General features: G+C 29.8%; 1 protein-coding gene across 2 annotated transcripts in view; it reads left to right on the top strand.

The window, feature by feature from the left end:
• The window catches only part of Klc (kinesin light chain), a 331,732-nt gene extending 311,560 nt beyond the window's left edge, over positions 1 to 20,172 (top strand). For both annotated transcript variants that reach the window (XM_065503173.1, XM_065503172.1), the window contains exon 6: positions 20,034 to 20,172. In XM_065503173.1, the coding sequence (XP_065359245.1) occupies positions 20,034 to 20,048 (15 nt within the window). In that variant the 3' untranslated portion in view covers positions 20,049 to 20,172. The remainder of the gene's footprint in view (positions 1 to 20,033) is intronic.
• The last annotated feature ends 1,485 nt before the right edge of the window (positions 20,173 to 21,657 follow it).

Genomic DNA, 21,657 nt, shown 5'->3' with positions numbered 1-21,657 from the left:
CTCATTTAATAATTAAATATATGTTTCTATTAATTTATCTTTTCTTTATAAAACAATACTAGCTTAAGTCCATAGTAGTCATGGCTACATATAAGTTATCTTAAAATTTTAACTATAACTTTAAGATAACCAATAAATAAATCAAAAAAAAAGATTTTTTTGGAAAAAATAGGTAACTCCATTTTTCGAAAAACAAGGTAAATGACATAAATTTTCGGTTCTAATGTCCAGATCCATGGAACCAGAAATCTCCAACATTATTTAAAATTATGTTTTCTTTAATGCGCATGCATAATAACATAAATTTATATTAAATAATTTGTGAAATATGTTTAAAACTTTTAATGTGTTTTTCTCGTGTTTTCAAAAAATGGAGTTACCTAGTTTTTCCAAACCACCAGAGATATAATGCCCACTTCCGAAAATCCTTTTAATGAGTACAGATTTCTTAAAAATGTTGGTATTCAAATAAAATTCGACTGAAATAGGTTTCATATATACAGTATATCAGCTAATTTTATTGCGATTAGTCCATAATTAGATTGGTGTAGAGTATAATGTGGTATGTCTTGACCGACTATACATACTTTCTTACTTGTTTTAAATGAGTTTGTGTCATTCTTTATTAACAGGTTTCCTTGCATAGCCTGTGAAAGGCAGCCTGCTACATCATATCATATTAAGCAATTATAGTAATACAATTTAAAAAAATTAAAGAAATCTTAAGATATTTTTACCGATCTGTTTTTAGGGATATTGGATGAAAAAGTCTGTTTCTAATTTCTTAATTTATAAATTTTCTACTGAAAATAAATTATAAGTAAAAACCGAAGAATAATTGTCGGTTTCGGTTTTAGGCCTTGAAAACCCGCGGTTTCGGTTAAAACCGAAATGGAAAAATGGAAAGGATTATTCGTTACGTTTCTGGTTTGAAAATACGAGATCATGTAACTCAGCATATACATTAGAGTGACAATCAGTTGTATGGAAAAAAATTTTTGTTAAAATTTTGAAGAGTGCCGGGTGGAATATTGTGACACTAGGCCTAAATGTTAAGTGCTGAAAATTTGAGCCAAATCGGGCAACGATTTCTGGACGCGCATCGAGGTCAAAGTTCAGACATATGCAAAATTTTACTGTTAATATGGAATAAATAGGTGAAACTCGTTAACTTTCTGCATTGTTTTCTAGAAATATGTAGATTTATTTATATTAATGAATATTACATTAAAAAAAAGTTTTGGAAATTAACCCTGTATCTCCTTTGGTTCAAAATGACCCAAAAACTGTATTATCGCCAAAATTATAGAAAAATGCAAATTTTTCAGTTTTTGAAAAAAATTTGCTACTAAATAAATACTTTTGCAATTGAATGCAAAAGAATCGAAATATGTACGTAATTATCGTTGTAATGAGATATAAATGACAAAATTTGATTAAAAAATGTTAAAGTTATTACAAATTCGCCAGACCATTACCGTGTTTCAGACCACTTGAACAAAAAATTTAGAAACAAAATTTAGATATTTCGAGAAAAATTAAAATAAAAGCTCATTTTTACTTAAAATATGTCCATATTTACTTGTATATGAGTTTTTGTGCTCGTAGGATACCGTTAACCTATTCGCAGGTATGGCCAAAAAAAATAATTTTTTTTAACGGCTGTTTCAAAACTCCATTTTCAAATTTTTAAAAATTTTGTTAAACAAATTTCAGTTTTTTTCGATCATCACATTGGGGTTTATTGAGATCAAAATAGGGAATAAAAATATGAAAAAATTATGTCAATACCTCTTACAGTTTTTCCGTACCTGCGATTGAAATTTTGCGTTTTTCAAGAAAAACTAATTTTTTGTCCATATTTAGGCGAATGAGTCCAATTTCCCTTACTGTTATAAATTTTAAGTAAAACCTATTCATAATATTATAGTCCTTTTAATTTTAAATATGTTCTGAAAGTTATACTAAAATCGGAAAATGATAACCTTTGAATCGTGAAGGTCAAATGCCAAATTTTTCAATATTTGGAATTTCTAATGAAAAGATAGCGAAATGTTACATATTTTTGGGCCGATTTTCATGAAACTTGAGGAAAATATATATTGGGGTCTAGCATTTACAACAACAGTGCAAAAATTAATTTTAACCTTTAAGAGGACTTGGGGTCAAAATGGTTGTGTTTTTCTTGATTTTAAAAGTTGAGAATAATTTGGACCCCAAGTGCTGCTAAGGGTTAATTTCCATTTTTGTGCTGTTATTTTAAATTCTGGACTTTATGTTATATTTTCCTCAAGTTTCATGAAAATCGGCCCAAAAATATGTAACATTTCGCTATCTTTTCATTAGAAATTCCAAATATTGAAAAATTTGACCTTTGACCTTCACGATTCAAAGGTTATCGTTTTCCGATTTTAGTAAAACTTTCAGAACATATTTAAAATTACAAGGACTATAATATTGTGAATAGGTTTTACTTAAAATTTATAACAGTAAGGAAATTGGACTCATTCGCCTAAATATGGACAAAAAATTTGTTTTTCTTGAAAAACGCAAAATTTAAATCGCAGGTACGGAAAAACTATAAGAGGTATTGACATATTTTTTTCATATTTTTATTCCCTATTTTGATCTCAATAAACCCCAATGTGATGATCGAAAAAAACTGAAATTTGTAAATAGAGCCGTTATTTTTTTTGGCCATACCTGCGAATAGGTTAACGGTATCCTACGAAGACAAAAACTCATATACAAGTAAATATGGACATATTTTAAGTAAAAATTAGCTTTTATTTTAATTTTTCTCGAAATATCTAAATTTTTTTTCTAAATTTTTTGTTCAAGTGGTCTGAAACACGGTAATGGTCTGGCGAATTTGTAATAACTTTAACATTTTTTAATCAAATTTTGTCATTTATATCTCATTACAACGATAATTACGTACATATTTCGATTCTTTTGCATTCAATTGCAAAAGTATTTATTTAGTAGCAAATTTTTTTCAAAAACTGAAAAATTTGCATTTTTCTCTAATTTTGGCGATAATACAGTTTTTGGGTCATTTTGAACCAAAGGAGATACATGGTTAATTTCCAAAACTTTTTTTTTAATGTAATATTCATTAATATAAATAAATCTACATATTTCTAGAAAACAATGCAGAAAGCTAACGAGTTTCACCTATTTATTCCATATTAACAGTACAATTTTGCATATATCTGAACTTTGACCTCGATGCGCGTCCAGAAATCGTTGCCCGATTTGGCTCAAATTTTCAGCACTTAACATTTAGGCCTAGTGTCACAATATTCCACCCGGCACTCTTTGAAATCTAAAAAAACAAATCGGCTGTCACTCTAATATACATATATAAGTTCCTTGGATGATTTTATTGGTACTAGCATAACCCGGTGCACTTCGCTAAAAAAATATGAATGATTTCTGATACAACCTAACTACGTACAATGGTACGAAAATAACACATGCAAAATATAACTAACTAATTTGGTATGGGAGATACCACTCCACTGTTCTGAATGTGTGTGAAGTTAAATTTCGAAATTTATAACCCTAGACACAAACCAGTTGAGTTAACAGAGTTCTGTTTAAAGGCTAACATAGCACTGTTAAACATTGGAAATCAAGGTAGGTGTATTCAAAATGGAATAATAATCACACGGTTGGACAAAATGGACCATTCACGTTGGAAACGGGAACTAATCTCCCGCTTTTTCCAAAAACTAAGTCAAATCATAAATGTCAAACATATTTTTACATTTTTTCGGAATTTTTAAAATTTACTTATAATGGATGGATGAATCTAAATTCCTGGAAATTGGGAGAAGATAGGCGGATGAATCTTGCTGGAATATTTAGGAAGGGTGTTGGTCTATCATGATCCGTGGTCATAACCTTTAACATTGCGAGTTCTGATAGAGAAATTTAAATTTTTCGGAAATTTAAATTTCTTGGGAGAATGAATCTAAATTTCTTGGAAATGGGAGAAGATGGGCGGATGAATCTCTCTGGAATATTTAGGTAGGGTGTTGGTCTATCATGGTCCGTGGTCATAACCTTCAACAGTGCGAGTTCTGATAGAGAAATTTAAATTTTTCGGAAATTTAAATCTCTTGAGAGGATGAATCTAAATTTCTTGGAAATGGGAGAAGATGGGTGGATGAATCTTGCTGGAATACTTAGATAGGGTGTTGATCTATCATGATCCGTGGTCATAACTTTTAGCTGTGCGAGTTCTGATAGAGAAATTTAAATTTTCCGAAAAAAGATTTTTTTGGAAGATTGAATCTTGCTGGAATATTTAGACAGGATGTTGGTCTATCATGTTCCGTGGTCATAACCTTTAACAGTGAGAGTTCTGATAGAGAAATTTAAATTTCTTGGGAGGATGAATCTAAATTTCTTGGAAATGGGTGAAGATGGGCAGATGAATCTTGCTGGAATATTTAGATAGGGTGTTTGTCTATCATGGTCCGTGGTCATAACCTTTAACAGTGCGAGTTCTGATAGAGAAATTTAAATTTTTAGGAAATTTAAATTTTATTTAAATTTAAATTTCTCTATCAGAACTCGCAGAACTCATAAATTCGTTTTTAGCTAACCTCCGTAGAATGGTAATCAGGGACATAACTGTTATAACCAATAATGGAAAAAATCCTGAAATAATTGTTTATCAGAATTTTTGAAAAATGGTCTCTGAATAACAGTTAAAAATAACCAATATTATTTTGGTCTTTGATAACCATTATAAACGATTTTTATTTTTTTAGGTCATTTTTAAAGATTTTTATTTTTTTTGGTCTTCTGTAAACATTATGAGTCGCATGGACCTGGTTTTCATGTATTTTAAAATAGACAGAGAAAGATAAATCGGTTCAGAATTTCATAAGAATCAAGAATATTTATGATTATAAACAGTTTCCTTTTAAAATGATATGTGGGAGCTTTGACTAATTATGGACCAATCGGCATAAAATTAAGTGACATGTCTTCTGTATATATGAAACTTGTTTGTGCTAAATTTTATTTGAATACCAACTTTTTTAAGAAATCTATACTCGTTAAAATGGTTTTCGGAAGTGGGCCTTGTATGGGAGCTATGACTAATTATGGACCAATCGTCACAAAATTTAGTAGTGAGAGTTTGACTTATATAAACCTTATTTGTGCTGAATTTGGTTTGGATATCTATATAACTAAGATATTTATGAGGGATTATCTATTTTCAGATAGGACAATCGTATGGGGGCTAGGAGAAATAATAGACCGATTCTAACCAAATTCAACAAATCCCTTTTAAAATTGTATATTTCTTGCCCAAATTGAATGTATAATATGAGCGTAAATGGTGTCTAAAGAAATCGACTTGCCTATTAATATTATGACTAGCATAACCCGGTGCACTGCGCTACCCCTACCCTAGTAAAATTAAAAAAATATGAATGGAAATACGAAAATAACACATACAAAATTTGAGAATCTCTCAATTACAGTTCAATTGATATTCGAAAATAACTAACTAATTTTGTATGGGAGATACCACTCCACTGCTCTGATCCCACCCATTTTTAAACATTTTATGTAAATATCAAGCTTTACTTTAACTTTCCTTTATAAGGGAGGGGTCATTCCTACTAAGCCGATCATGCTTAGCTAAACATCGAACAGGGATCAGGAATAAATTAGTTTTTAGCTAACCTCCTTAGAATGGTAATAAAGATATTCAAAATTAATTATTTACTTTGCGCCTAACCACTAATGCAATCGCGACCATTTTCAGCCAATCTGTGTAAAATGGTAAGAGAGCTATGCGGACAAAGTTTGAAAAATCTTGCAATTATTACTTTCTATGGGAGGTGACTCACATCCTTTTCCGACCTCTCCCATTTTGAGTGCTATGCCATCTAATCTAATTCCGTCTATATTCAGCTAAACTCCGCACAGTAATAAGAAATTAATTCGCTAAAAGTTTAAACACTTTTACAATTATAGTTCTACAGATATTCGAAATTAATTATATACTTTATATAGGGTGTGCCACGCCCACTATTCCAATCCCGAACAATTTCAGCGAAACTATGCAATTTTATAAAAGAGCCATTTAGACTAAGCGTGAAGAATCTTGCAATTATAGTTCACAAAATATTTAGAAATAACTATTTACTTTGTATGGGAGGCGAATCACCATTTTTTCCGATCCGTCCCTTTTTTCATTAAACTTCATGCAGTGATAAACCGTTGAAAATCGTCACAATTATAGTTCTGCACATATTATAAAATAACTATTTACTTATCTACAATTACATATTTACCCCCATATGCATACAGTTTTTTAAATTTGTCAAAGGTTTATAAAACAAATTTTCAAAATATATTCAAGGCTTCTTTTTTGTTTTCTATAACAACTCTCACTTAAAACCGTGCGAAATCAATACTGTTTAATTGTTTCTCTTATTTATTTACAACAAATTGGACAAACACGCATTGCTTTGTTTACTTTTTAGCTTAAGGTTCACATGTACACGTTTTGCATATATGTTAGTAACATCTTTAAACGCTTATAACTCCTAAAAAACTGAACGGATTTCAATAAAACATATATTCTGCACTTCTGTGAATAAAATGGTATATTTCTAGCCCACATTGAATATATAATGTGAGATTAAAAGGGGTCTAAAGAAATCGACTTGCCTATTAATCTTATGATTAGGATGCTATTATCTATATACAGTAGTTTTCCGATTTAACGAATCTATATGTTGTCAGGCCTGTTCGTAAAATCGAAAAGTTCGTTATATGCAGTACTAACTTAAATGTGAGTTTTCGGTATGAGAATAATTTAAAATTACATAAAATATTTTTTTAAATGTATTTTATAAAAATTTATTATTTTTTTTATAAAAATAATACAAAAAAGGAAACAATTCATATCACAAATTAATTGTTATTTTATAAAAATAATAATTCATATCACATTAGTAAACATAAAGAACATAAACAAAACCATACACCCAGCGAAAAAATGAACACATCCGTGTACAATTTGACACCATTCGGTGTATCAAAAATTACACCATTCCGTTGCCGAATTGACACCATCCGTTGTCGATTTGACACCGTCCGTGTATGATTTTATAACAGACCGTTGACAATTTGTCACCGTTCGTGTACGACTTGACACCCGACCGTTGTCAATTTGATACCGCACCGTTGCCGAATTGACACCATCCGTTGTCGATTTGACAACGTTCGTGTACGATTTTATAACAGACCGTTGACAATTTGTCACCGTGCGTGTACGATTTGACACCAGACCGTTGTCAATTTGACACCATAAGTTGTCGACTTGATACCGTTCGTGTACGATTTGACACCTGACAATTTTTCCTTTCTATTTTTTTTTTGGTAATTAATATAAATAACAATTTCTTTATTTTGTAAATTTTTTTTTTTTATAATATACTAATGTATAAATATAAAATAAATATTCAGGTATGTTCTGTAATCCACGTGATTTCAAATCACATACCGTTTTAAAATCACACGTGTGATTTGTGCCTGTTCTGTAAATCACACTGTTATTGTATTTTTCGCACAAGAAAACAGCTGATTCGTTTATTTTAAATGTTTTGTTTTGCAAATAATTTTGTAGAAATATTAAAGTGAAAATAAAAAAATGCCTGGAGCTTCTGTTATATCTTTAATTGAATTAAAAAGAATGGAATTACATTTTATAAACATTTTGCAAAAACTATGGCGCAAGCTCAACCACTATGTCAAAAAGAAAACAAAACAGCAAAGCTGCCACAGTACACAATTGCTTTTGGTTACCACTTGCTTCAACTTTGTTGCATTTTTTTTCCAATTTGCGCAAAAAACTTAACGCATATTGATAACTTATAATATAATCTAACAAATATTATAAATTTTATGACGAATTCTATAATTAATTTAAAGATATTGAACATATTTTAGACAGACATTAAAAAATTTTAGTCTGGCAAGCTTCCATGTATTTTCGAAAATCATAAACAGCTGACAACTGAAAACAAACCTGAAACCACAAAAGAAATCACAAAAGCAAATAAACTTTTTACAGCAGAAAAGGTGTCTCTAGATTTTTATTAAATTTTAAGTGTTTTTTTAATAAAACAAGTAATTCTATAAGAAAATTAATAAAGGACATATTGTTTAATTTATTTAAATAATTTATTTTAATATTTTCCATGCAATAGCCGCAGAAATAACCAAGTGATTTGAAAACATTAGTGACTTTGTTGAACGTTTTAAAATCACAAAATTATGTGCTCAGAATACCTTTTATGTGATTTCAAACCACTTTTATAAAATGTGATTTGCAGAACATACCTGATTAACGGCTATATGCATAAAAAAAACCTTCTTGTAGATTTAAAACACAATTTTGTTAACGAACACTTTAGCTTTAAAAACCATTTATAAAAGTATTGTATTCATAAAAGTTTGATAAAGGTACAATAACTAATGTACTGATTTTTGTCTAAGCTGGCAATGCTTCTCATTTATTTCCCCTTTTTTGTTGTTAGTGTTGCTTTCAATTAGGATAAAATATTCGTCAATTTTCTTTTTTTTCATTAATTGTTTTTAGTAATAATATATTTTTGAAGAAAACAACTAATTTTTAGATAAAAAATGTATATCTGATTCTAGTACATTTATATTAAGCTAAAATGTATTAATGTACAAACTTTTTTATATAGTTTATTTCAATTATTATTTAAAGTAATCGAATGACGAATATTCTGTGATAAAATAAACATCACTGTTTTATAATTTGTTTTAGTAATATATTTTTTTTTTGACATTTTGCTAAATTTTAAAAAAAATTAATGAATTTCTATGTGGAAACACATAGTTTTAATTCCGGAGTGGGTATATTAGATTCCGTGGACCTTCTTCCACAATGTTTACACATTTTATTACTATATGGCGTTGCAGGATAATAGTAAATGACAAAAATGCCAATCAAACTCACTTGTGAACCTCATATAGTTCACTGCCGGTGGAATATCAAACAAAATCATATACTATTAAAATGGAACTTAATCGCCAGCGGAGTGGAAATTGTGTTTAGCAATTGCAATAGTATCATCTATTATTCCAAATTTATCTTTAAAATCCTCTTTTTTAAGATGAAAAGCAAAAAGAATTCCTTAAAGTAGGTTTAAAGTAGAGTCGAACCTACTACATATAAAATTTGTACATTTAAAAATTGTTTATCAAAGGTATTTTAAGCTATTAATCGTTTATCAATACAACTTTATGAAAATTTTAATATAATTGGTTATAAACCTTTTGTAAATGTTTATGCATATGGCTGTAAAACTATAAGTTTCCATTTGGAGTTGTATGTCGTCACTGGATTCGGTGGTCTTCTCTGCCTGGATCTTCATCTGCATCATCACAAATTCGCAATCAATCACAATTACACTTTCCTTTAAATGTTGGCTTTTAAACCATTTATTTGCATCACTATAGTGAGGGAAAAACGACGTTGCAAAATCGACAACGGTTGGTGTCATTTTGACACAATACGGTGTCACTTTTTTTCGACACCGTACGTTTACAATTTGTAAACAAACGGGTACGAATCGACAACGCAATGTTGTTAAATTTTTCGACGCATTTCAACGTGAGTTGCTTTTTATAAGTGTGTTTTAATTTTATTTACATTAAAAAATTTAAAATATTTTAATAAATATAAAAGAAAGTGTTATTGTGTTTGATTGCGTATTTGAGTTGATGCAGATGAAGTTCCAGGCAGTGAAGATCCAGACAGAGAAGACCACCAAATCTAGTGACGACATACAACTCCAAATGGAAATTTATAGTTTTTATATTTATGTTTTATATGTATTGTATTAAAAAAAATGTAAAAAATAAAGAAATTGTTATTTATATTAATTACCAAAAAAAATAGAAAGGAAAAATTGTCAGGTGTCAAATCGTACACGAACGGTATCAAGTCGATAATTTTGGGTGTCAAATTGACAACGGTCTGGTGTCAAATCGTACACAAACGGTGACAAATTGTCAACGGTCAGTTATAAAATTGTACACGAACGTTGTCAAATCGACAACGGATGGTGTCAATTCGGCTACGGAATGGTGTCATTTTTTCGTTGTCAAATTGACACCGTTCGTTTACAATTTGTACACATACGGGGTTGATACACTATTGACACCGAATGGTGTCAAATTGTACACGGATGTGTTCATTTTTTTCGCTGGGTGTATTACGCTTTATTTTTTATTAAAATATTTTAAATTTTTGTAAATAAAATAAAAACACACTTATGAAAGGCAACTCACGTTGAAATGCGTCGCGAATAATTTAACAACATTGCGTTGTCGATTCGTACCCGTTTGTTTACAAATTGTAAACGTACTCCCAGCGAAAAAATTAACACATCCGTGTACAATTTGACACCATTCGCTGTCAATAGTGTATCAATCCCGTATGTGTACAAATTGTACACGAACGGTGTCAATTTGACAACGAACAAATTACACCATTCCGTTGCCGAATTGACACCATCCTTTGTCGATTTGACAACGTTCGTGTACGATTTTATAACAGACTGTAGACAATTTGTCACCGTTCGTGTACGATTTGACACCAGGCCATTGTCAATTTGACACCATAAGTTGTCGACTTGATACCGTTCGTGTACGATTTGACACCTGACAATTTTTCCTTTCTATTTTTTTGGTAATTAATATAAATAACAATTTCTTTATTTTTAAAATTTTTTTAATACAATACTTATAACTACTTAAATATAAAATAAATACACCAGAGAAAAAATTAACACATCCGTGTACGATTTGACACCATTCGGTGTCAATAGTGTATCAACCCCATATGTGCACAAATTGTACACGAACGGTGTCAATTTGTCAACGAAAAAATTACACCATTCAGTTGTCGAATTCACACCATCCGTTGTCGATTTGACACCGTTCGTGTACGATTTGACACCAGACCGTTGTCAATTTGATACCGCACCGTTGTCAATTTGAAACCATATGTTGTGGATTTGGTACCGTTCGTGTACGATTTGGTAATTGAAATAAATAATAATTCCTTTATGTTTTACATTTATTTTTAAATACAATACGAATAAATACTTAAATATAAAATCCATATAAATTTCATGTTTAAATTTGGCAAAACATTGGTGGCAATTGTCGGAGTTCCTGTATGTGAAATTTCAAATAGCATCCCTAATTGTGGCACTGCTTCCACAGGTCATCATTCTAAAAAATAAAACAAATACTTATTGTATTCTACATTGCTGATAATTATATATATAGCTCTACTTTCCTTTTAAATGTACAAAAACTGTATGTTTATTGTTTCCAGGAATTTTTGGAGTTGTATGTCGTCAGTGGATTCGGTGATCTTCTCATTTCTTGCACTGCCTGGATCTTCATCTGCGTCAACACAAATTCACTATTAAACACAATTACACTTTCTTTTATACATATTTTCATTTTTAAATATTTTCACTTTTTTAATGTAAGATTGCTTTTACACACAGCAAGTTTACTTGAAGTAAGTCTCTTCGATTCCTTTTTAAACTTGCTCGACTGTTTACACACAGCAAGTCTGTTTTCAATTTTGTATGTCAAAACCTAATAGACGCCATAGTGAAAATGAGAAAACAAAAGAGAATTGAAGAGACTTGCCAGTACAAGCAAGTGTGTACCCCTCTTCTTTCTTCTTGCCTCTCTCTCCTATAAACTCTAGACTTGCGCAAGAAAACTTGCCCTGTGTAAAAGCAGACTAAATAAAATTTAAAACTCACTTATAAAAACAAAGCAGAGCAAAAAGTTTCGCCGCAACACTTTGACAATAACTTGTCAGCAACTCACGTTGAGATGCGTCGGCGTTTAATTTAACAACATTGGATTGTCGATTCGTACCCATTTGTTTACAAATTGTAAACGTACGGTGTCGAAAAAAAGTGACACCGTATGGTGCCAAAATGACACCAACCGTTGTCGATTTTGCAACGTCATTTTTCCCTCAGTGTACTTATTACACAAATCTGTAATACACTGAAAGAAAAACCTTCGTAAATACAACGTTTTTCTACGTTATATTAATGATTTTGTTCTTGAAATCAGTCCGATTACCGGTGTCATTGCATTAACGAAAAATGTTTCATTAATCTCAAAATTTTCGTAAATATAATGAAATAATGTCATTAATATAGAATTTATAAATAACGTCACCATACGTGTTTACAATGTCAAATATCATTAAACCAATGATACAATATCGTCAATATAATGAAAGGGTTTCATTAAATTAATGAATCTCTTTCAATACTAATATGAAAAAAATCATTAATTTAACGATTTTGCATTAATAGTATAACGACATGTTTCATTGATGTTAAGAAACTTTATCATATATGCAATGAATGTTGACATTGGTTTAATGACATTGCTTCACTAATATAATTATATCCTACATTAATGGAACGAAGTTTTTACATTTCAAAAATGAATTTTGTCATTGATTTTCCTACATTGTTTCGTAAATAGAATGTGCTCCTTCATTAATGAAATGAAATATATCATAAATATAATGATTATAAGACATTATATTAGCAATATTAATCATTATTTTAATAAAAGGTTTCATTCCAAAAACGATTCCTTTCATAATAATAATGAACAAAAATAAGTTATTTATAATTACAATTTATTAGGATTTTAATCTAAATGTACATATGTATTAATACTTTTTAAATACTTTTTATATTTAAATTCGATTTCAATATACATACTTCGCATTTGTATAAATATAAGCGGTATTCACAATGTAGAGTACTTGGCCTTGTAAAAAAGCAGAAAAGCTATTTATTGACAAACATTTCAATTTCTAATATATTTCGTTTTTATTTTTTTGATATTGTGCTCTTTTACTACATTATCAGGCCAAGTACTCTACATTGTGAATACCGCTAAAATGAAAAATAATTGAATATCAGTAAAAAAAATTTTCGCTGCAGGAAGACTGAGATAGTGAAAAATGGTGATGAAACGTTTTTGGATTCCTGAGAGTCACTCAAAATTTGTTGAGACATGTTTTTCTCCGCCCTCCACTTTTCTAAGTGGAAACGATCTTGTCGCCAATTTTCATTTGCTGAGTAATTTCAAATAAGTCATTAGCAGACATTATGGAAATTGTGATGTTTTATTCTAAAAAAAAAATATTTTAATAGTTTGTTTAAATTTTTATATAATTATTCATAATGTTTACCTTGAAAAAAGTTTATGAGGTGATTTAGGCCCCAAGAAGTTAGTAGATATTGTAACGTGTTTTTTGAGTTTCTTCATCTAAAAATAAAATTTAAACGTATTCTTTAATGGGTATCATAAATTTTCCTTTTGATGTATTAATAATAGCTTACCTTTCTTATGAGTCATTGATCCACTGGAATCGAAAACCACTTCCTCAATTGATTGAAATAAATCCTCCTCAATCCATTTTTGCACAAAAAACACTTCAAATTATTTATTACCAAATTAGATTTTGATCACAATTTCAACCTTTTATAAACAACAAATAAATCAATTATATTTTTAACATAACAACTCTTCACTTTTTGACTGTTTAAAATAAACTAAAATTAAATAAAAAGAAACTCTCAAAAACAGAAGATGATGTAATTTATGTTGTTGTTGTATTTTTTTTAAACGTGCCACATTATGTTCCAACTCTATTTTATTTTTCTTTGTGTCCATCAGCATCAACATTCTCTTGTGTCCCGTTATTTCTTTAAGAAACGTTCAATACAACGCAACTTTACGTTGTATTGATAACCGAATCGTTGTATTTACTATTATTATATTAAATACTTAATTTTTTTTTTATTGAATGACACATTACGTTAAATTAATGATCATTGTATTTACTACAAATTTTCATTAAAAATTCATTAAAAGTCCCGTTATGATTTGTTTGCAAAGAAATGCAATGACACGTTACGTTGCATGGATTACAAGTTCATTAATTTCATTGAATTTTTAAGGGGTGCTGTATTTCATACAAATATTACTATATTTACACAAAAACAATTAGGATTTGCCAATTAAACCTTTTTTATTCCAAAAAATTAATTTGGGACACATTCGTTATTCAATTTATACATTGAATCTCACGTTAAAGTTTTACGTAATATTAACGTAAAAAGTTTCGTAGCATCAATGACTCTACGAAATGCCAAAAAATACTAATTTTGCCTGAATCGTAATATTAACGTAATTTTCGTAAATACAACGTAAAATTTCATGTCATTAACGAAACTTTTCATTGCATTAACGTAAACAGGTTAACGTAAAAGTTTCATTGGGGTTACGAAGCGTTTTTCTTTCAGTGTACGTAAACCATTTCGATGGTCATCCACAATTTTTATTTTATCTTTTAAAAACAGTATTTTTCTTACACTCATTTTGATGTTTTGATCATAATAGTATGCACCCTACAAGAAATGACTGATGGAAACTAACACACTAGCAATTTGTTTACAAACACATGCATAACACGGCACAAGTTGGAAAGAGAAAACATGTCACACGTACACGAATGTTTACATCAGTTTTGTCATATTGCCCTTAATAAAATGATGGGAACTACTGATGTATAAACCCATCAGATGATGCATCAAATGACTGTCACTGTTCATGTAGAGCACAAAACTAAACAGCAAAAATATAAAAAAAAACAAAAAACACAGCTTAAAACAACGGTATATTTTTTTACTACACATTCGATTTTTTGTTATACAAGGTGGCGCAAAAGTAAACTTCCGATGTTTTTTGGCTGTAATTAAAAAAAAATAAAAAACTTTGATTCTTCTTATGGATTATTTTTATTTGGTCTTTTAATTTTTTTTACATCAAGTCGAGAATATGATGTCATGTAAATGGCCGCCGCCACAGTTGATTGTCATTTGAGCCCTTTTTATGGCATTTTCCATCACTTTGGCCAAAACTTCCGGCGATAGGTCCTCACATTCTTGACGGATATTGTCTTTAAGGGCTGCAAGAGCCTGAGGCTTGTTGACATAAACCCGCGACTTCAAAAAGCCCCACAAAAAGAGCGGTCAAATCATGCGATCTTGCTGGCCAGTGCAAATCGCCAAAACGGGAGATTAGACGCCCGGGAAATGCATCCTTCAGCATATCGGTTGTGGCACGTGCAGTGTGTGCCGTTGCACCGTCCTGTTGGAACAACATGTTTTCCAATCCCAATTCATCAAGTTGCGGCAAAAAGAACTCGGTGAGCGCTACAGAGCAATGATCAACATTGCTCTGTAGGTCCGATGACTCCTCCAGTGAAAACAGCACACCATACAGTGACTTTGAGCGGGTGTAATGGCTCTTCGTGGGTTACACGCGGATTTTCAGTGCCTCAGAAGCGTAAATTTTGCTTATTTACGTACCCGCTAAGATGGAAATGGGCCTCACCACTCATGATTATTTTTGATGAAAAATCATCTTCCTTATTGGTCAAATAAATAGTCAGCAATATTCCGCGTTCTGTAGCAGTGTAGCGTAACATTGTTTATTAACGTGTATTTCGCATGTGTTTACTACACAAATATCAAAACAGAACTGACATTAGGGTCCAATCGCAAAATTTATACCATTTTCTGATAGGAGGATTACTTTTGCGCCACCTTGAATGTCATTTTATCTTCATTCAAATAATATTTTTATTTGTTCGTTAAACTGAGTACAAAAAATAAATGTTCGCTATTTAAGGTACTCAATAGGAAAAATTTGCCTGTTCGTTAAATGCGATGTTCGTAGAAATGAATGGTCGTTAAATCGGAAAACTACTGTATATAAAAGAGTAACGTTACTGACTCACTGACTGACTGATTCATCATCGCACAGCCCAAACGACTGAAGCTCGAATCATGAAATTTAAACTGTGGGTTCCTCCCTCCCCAAAACGATCCGATAAGAAGGGATTTTTGGCAATTCGAACATTTAGGGGGTAAAAACTGGTAGATTCGGTAACCTTATATCCTCAAAACTAATAAAGATACAAAAAAATTTAAAATTACATGTTACTCCATTTAAAAAAAAAAAAACTGACAGGTGTTGCGTACTTTTTCGAAATTGGAACCTTTTAGGGGAGAAAACGGGTAAAAACTGTATTTTGGTACTTTTTTGACACCCTATGTATCTTTTAAACCAATAAACATAGAAACAAATTATAAATCGTATTATTTACTTATCAAAAAATATAAAAATATAACCTTTTGGAAATTCGAACCCTTAAGGGATAAAAATTGTGTTTATTTTTGGTACTTTTTCATAAAATATGTTTTTCTATAATTTGACATAGGCATATGAATATTTTATTATGTGCTCCCACCACGATACAGAAATTTATTTGAATAAAATTCTACCACGCAATTTGGATAAAAAAGGTAACAAAAAGGGGATAAAATAAAATAAATTTTATTTGAAATTATTTAGCCAATTTTGATAATTTTTTAACATTGGTTCCTGGATTCATACAAAAATTAACTAATTTGGAACTCGAGTGCCAAGGTGTATATTCGGCCAAATCCTGGTAAACAGTTTGGAAACAGGGAAATTGGTACTTTTCTCCTAATGGTACTTTTTTAATATTTTAAATTATTTCACTTATCGACATTAAAGTTAGCTGATATGTATCTGAGTGAAGTTAGTGTTATGAATAGGGGATAATATTTAGGTACCAAAATGTGAAAACTGAACTATAGGTACTTTTTCTAATAGTACTTTTTGAATTTTCGATAACAATGGACTTAGAAACATGAAATTAAGCATATAAGGTTCGAGAATTCTATGGGGAGACTTTTTGGTACTTTTTCTTTATTCGAATGGTACTTTTTGTAATTTCTTCACCAATGAACCTAGAAACATGAAATTAAGGTTATATGGACCCGAGTGAGTGGGAATCTACAAGTGGCTGTTTTTTGTACTATTTCTATATTCTAATGGTACTTTTTGAATTTTCTATAACAATGGACATATAAATATTAAATTAGGCATATATGGTCCCAAGTGAGTTATGGTATTTTTTCATTATTCTCATGGGCACTTTTTTGAATTTTCTATAATAATATTAAACATATATGGTGAGTGAGAGTGCGTGAGAATGCAAAGTGCTACTTTTTATTTATTCGAATGTACTTTATCTATTTTCATCACCATTAAACTTAGAAACATTATGCTAAGTTTATATGGACCCGAATCTACAGTAGTGGCATAATGGAACTTTTTCTTTATTCTAACGGTAATTTTTGAATTTTCTACAATAATATAATTAAATATATGAAATTTAGCATATATGGAGCTGAGTGATTAAAAGTTTGACTTTTTTAAAAATGTATGATCCTTTTTTTATTCTAATGGTAGTACTTTATGGTACTTTTTCTTTATTCTAATGATAATTTCTGAATTTTCTATAGCAATTGACCTAGAAACATTTTTACAAATTAAGCTTTATGGTCATGAGTGAGGTTTCAAAGGGGAGACTTTTGCTACATTTTCTTTAATCGAATGGTACTTTTTGTATTCTCTTCACCAATGAACATAAAAACATGCGAAAGGAAATTTACAAGTGGGGACTTTACTGTAATTTTTCATTATTCTAATGGTACTTTTTGAATAGTCTATAATAATGGACCTAGCAAAATTAAAATAAATAGCAATCTGATGGAATAGGACCAGACTTGGGCGTTGCCAATTACTTTTCAATTACTAATTGCTTGTAATTGGTAATTGAAAAATACCAATTACCAATTACAAGCAATTAGTAATTGAAATTTGCCAATTACAAATCCAATTACCTTTTGTAATTGACAACCAACAATTACCAATTACAATTACAAATAATTGGTAATTGGCTTTCACCAATTACAAATTACTATAATTAGTAATTGCAAGTAATTGATAAAAAAGTAATTCTAATTACATAAAAGGTAATTACTTTTAAATTTTTTTCTAAATTTCTAAACAATAAATAATAACACACTACTACAAAATAACACTTTTTATCAGAACTTGATAATCGGCCTAATGGGGGTTGTAGGCCTAGGTGAGGACATACTAAAACCGTTTTAAAAAATTCTGAAACACCCTCAAAATTTTGAGTTATTTTGAAAAAACTGTTTTAGGATAGATCTAGGATCTAGAATTAAGCTTTCATAAAATGTATGCATAAAATGTATATTTTTCGTAATTTTTCAAATTCAACAATAGTTAATCTATTTCTATATAAACCTATTTTTTGCAGAATGTTTTTAAGACAATTTTATATAGAAAAAAAGTTTACCTTGTACAATAAAAACTAAAAAAAATATTTGTTTTGGTATAGTTGTGTTTTTTATTCATATGCGCTGGGGGAGAAAATACTATAAAAGTGTTATTGAAGAGTTAAATAACTTTTACAATTTTCAGCAATGAAAAGCTACTGAAATCAAAAAAGTTGATAAATTTTGTTTTTTTTTAGACATTCAAAACAAAAACAATAGTTAAACTTAACAATGTATCAAAGAATGCACGACATTTTAAAGCGTAATCAGTTTTCAAGACCTCCTACTCCTCCATTTTCGAAATAACGGTATATCTCGAACTAGCGGTATATCTTCAACTAGCACAGTGTAATTATAATAATAATAATTTTGGCTTAAATAAAGGTCATCTATCCAGTTGATATTTGAATATAAGTTTTTAATGATTCTGAGTAAGAATATGTTATGGGTCTTCACATTCTTTCTAATATCTACGAAAAAATGTAAAATGCAAATTGCATACTCCGGCACTCAATATGCAGCCCAAACCATAACAGAGCCTACTCCATGCTTAACAGTGGCTTTTGTGTTTTTATAATAGAATTCGGCAACAGCTTGCAGTCTGATCCATGTACAATAATTTTACTTCCGTCAGTGATTAAATGCTTAAAATAATGGCAACTTTCAATAAAAATGCGATTTACGGTGGTTTACCAACAAATTTACTACTTTGTCCCAAAAATCTTCTATTTTGTTCAAATTTTACAAATTTGTCTACCACAACATTTTGAAGCAAAATTTAGAGCAAAGTGCGAAAAAGTGGGTACAGAAAGGATCATTTCCTTTTATCAAGACTACGATCCCAAGCTCACATCAGGTGTTGCAAATATTTGGTTGATCCATAACTGCACAGAGCACAGACTTTAATGCAATTGAGCATCTTTGGGAGGAATTAGCTAGTAGAGTGCATAAAATAAAATTTAACACGTTAGTTCAGATAAAAGAGTCCTTACTGGAAGCATGGACCTCAATAGAGCAGGAAGTATACCAAAACATGGTAAAATCGATTCAAAAGCGACAACAAATGATATGCAACTAAATATTTATCGCCCACTTTTGAATACCTATTTTACTCTGTCCGATTTTGTGTTTGGCGCAAGAAATTAAGTTATTTTGGTTTTTATGCAAAGTTTACAGTTTTAATTATGCAAATTTTAGTTTTTGATATTTTTTAGTGTAAATAGAAGCGAAAAAGACAATTTTTTTGGTACATCCTTTTATGTTTAGAGCACATTTATATCAGACAAACTTATCCGATTTTGCGTTTGAGTCACTGTAAATATAGATAGATACTTTATGTCAAAGTCAGTTGGAACCGAAATTTTTTTTATTTTTTTACAAACAGACTCTGTTCGTCAATATATTTGCTAGTTTCTATAATTGTTAATACCATCGAAATTCAAGAAAGCAAAAATTTAAAAAAAAAAATATAAAAACTGGTTAAATTTAAAATTTGTTTTAGAAAAATGTTTTTGTATTATAACATTTAATTATTTTGAAAATATTGCTGATTTGACCCAAAACTTATTCGATTTGTTAAAATTTTCAGCTATTCTATTTAAAATTTAGATATAAATAATTCATATATATAATTTTTTTTTTCAGAAATATCAAAAGTAATTCATTATTGGAACAAAACGTATGGATATGGCTTAGCAATTACTTTATTGTTATGATTTATATATGTATGATGTCATTCCGTCATGTCATTTAATAAAAAGTGCTTTCAAAACAAAAAGAAAAATATTTGTTTTATTTTTTTTTTTTTTTTAATTGTTTTAATAAGTAAGTACAAAAATATGTATAAAGATACAGCCCAATCATGAATAAAAAATTCCGTGGGAGTTTGTTCCCCGGGAGTTTTTTCCCATTGAATTTGAATAGGAAAAATGAGAAAAGGGAAAAAACTCACGCGGAATTTTTATTCATAATTGGGCTGATAATCTTTATACATCCCTGGTAATATAGCATGAAGTAAATTGACGCTTTATGCATTAAACACATTCAAGACAGCAGGCTACCAACTTCAATCTGTCAAAAATAAAATGCACACGTTTATATGGAGACGATTATTTTAACGACAGCACAGCTACACGGCCACACGACTACTCATGCCGATGTAGCCGAATTAGGCTAATTTCTATTTTTGTCAACTACAAAACAGAAATAGTGTTGCTAATATAATAAAAAAATGTAAATCAAATTAGTGCTTAAAAAATATATTTTTTTACTTAATTAAGAGAAGTTTCTGATAACCATATTGAAATAAATTAATAACAAGTACATAATTGATTATAACCATATATATATTTTTACTCAAAATAATTGTTTCAATCTTAATTACTTTGGAATTTTGTAAGGTTATTTTTTATTAAAGTGGCACCACTGAATTATAAATCAGCTGTTTAATTGTAGCTGTCGTCTTTAAAATAATTCAGTAGCTGACACACGACTACAACTGTAACCAGCAGAATTTGTGTTCGTGTAGTCGTGTAGCCTGTTGTCTTGAATGTGTTTAATGCATTAGGATTGCATTAAACACATTGAAGACAGCAGGCTACACGACTACAAATGCTGTTGGTTGCAGTTGTAGTCGTGTGGCATCTTCTGAATTAAAGACGACAGCTACAAAGTCAACAGCTGATTTATAATTCAGTGGTGATACTTTAATTTTAAAAGTAAAATATTTGAACAATTATTTTGAGGAAACTATATACATATGTATGTGGTAATAATTAATTATGTACCTGTTATTAATTTATTACAATATGGTTATATTATGCATTAAACACATTCAAGAAAGCAGGCTACCAACTTCAATCTGTCAAAAATAAAATGCACACGTTTATATGAAGACGATTATTTTGACGACAGCACAGCTACACGGCCACACGACTACTCATGCCGATGTAGCCGAATTAAACTAATTTCTATTTCTGTTAACTACAAAGCAGAAATAGTGTTGCTAATATAATAAAAAAATGTAAATCAAATGAGTGCTTAAAAAAATACATATATTTTTTTTACTTAATAATGATAAGTTTTTGATAACTATATTGATGTAAATTAATAACAGGTACATAATTAATTATAACCATATATATATGTTTACTCAAAATAATTGTTTAAATCTTAATTACTTTGGAATTTTGTACGGTAATTTTTTATTAAAGTGGCACCACTGAATTATAAATAAGCTGTTTACTTTGTAGCTGTCGTCTTTAAAATA

This window comes from Calliphora vicina, chromosome 3 (genome assembly GCF_958450345.1).
Source record: "Calliphora vicina chromosome 3, idCalVici1.1, whole genome shotgun sequence".
In the NCBI taxonomy this organism is placed as follows: domain Eukaryota; kingdom Metazoa; phylum Arthropoda; class Insecta; order Diptera; family Calliphoridae; genus Calliphora; species Calliphora vicina.
This window is presented reverse-complemented; position numbering and strand designations above follow the sequence as displayed.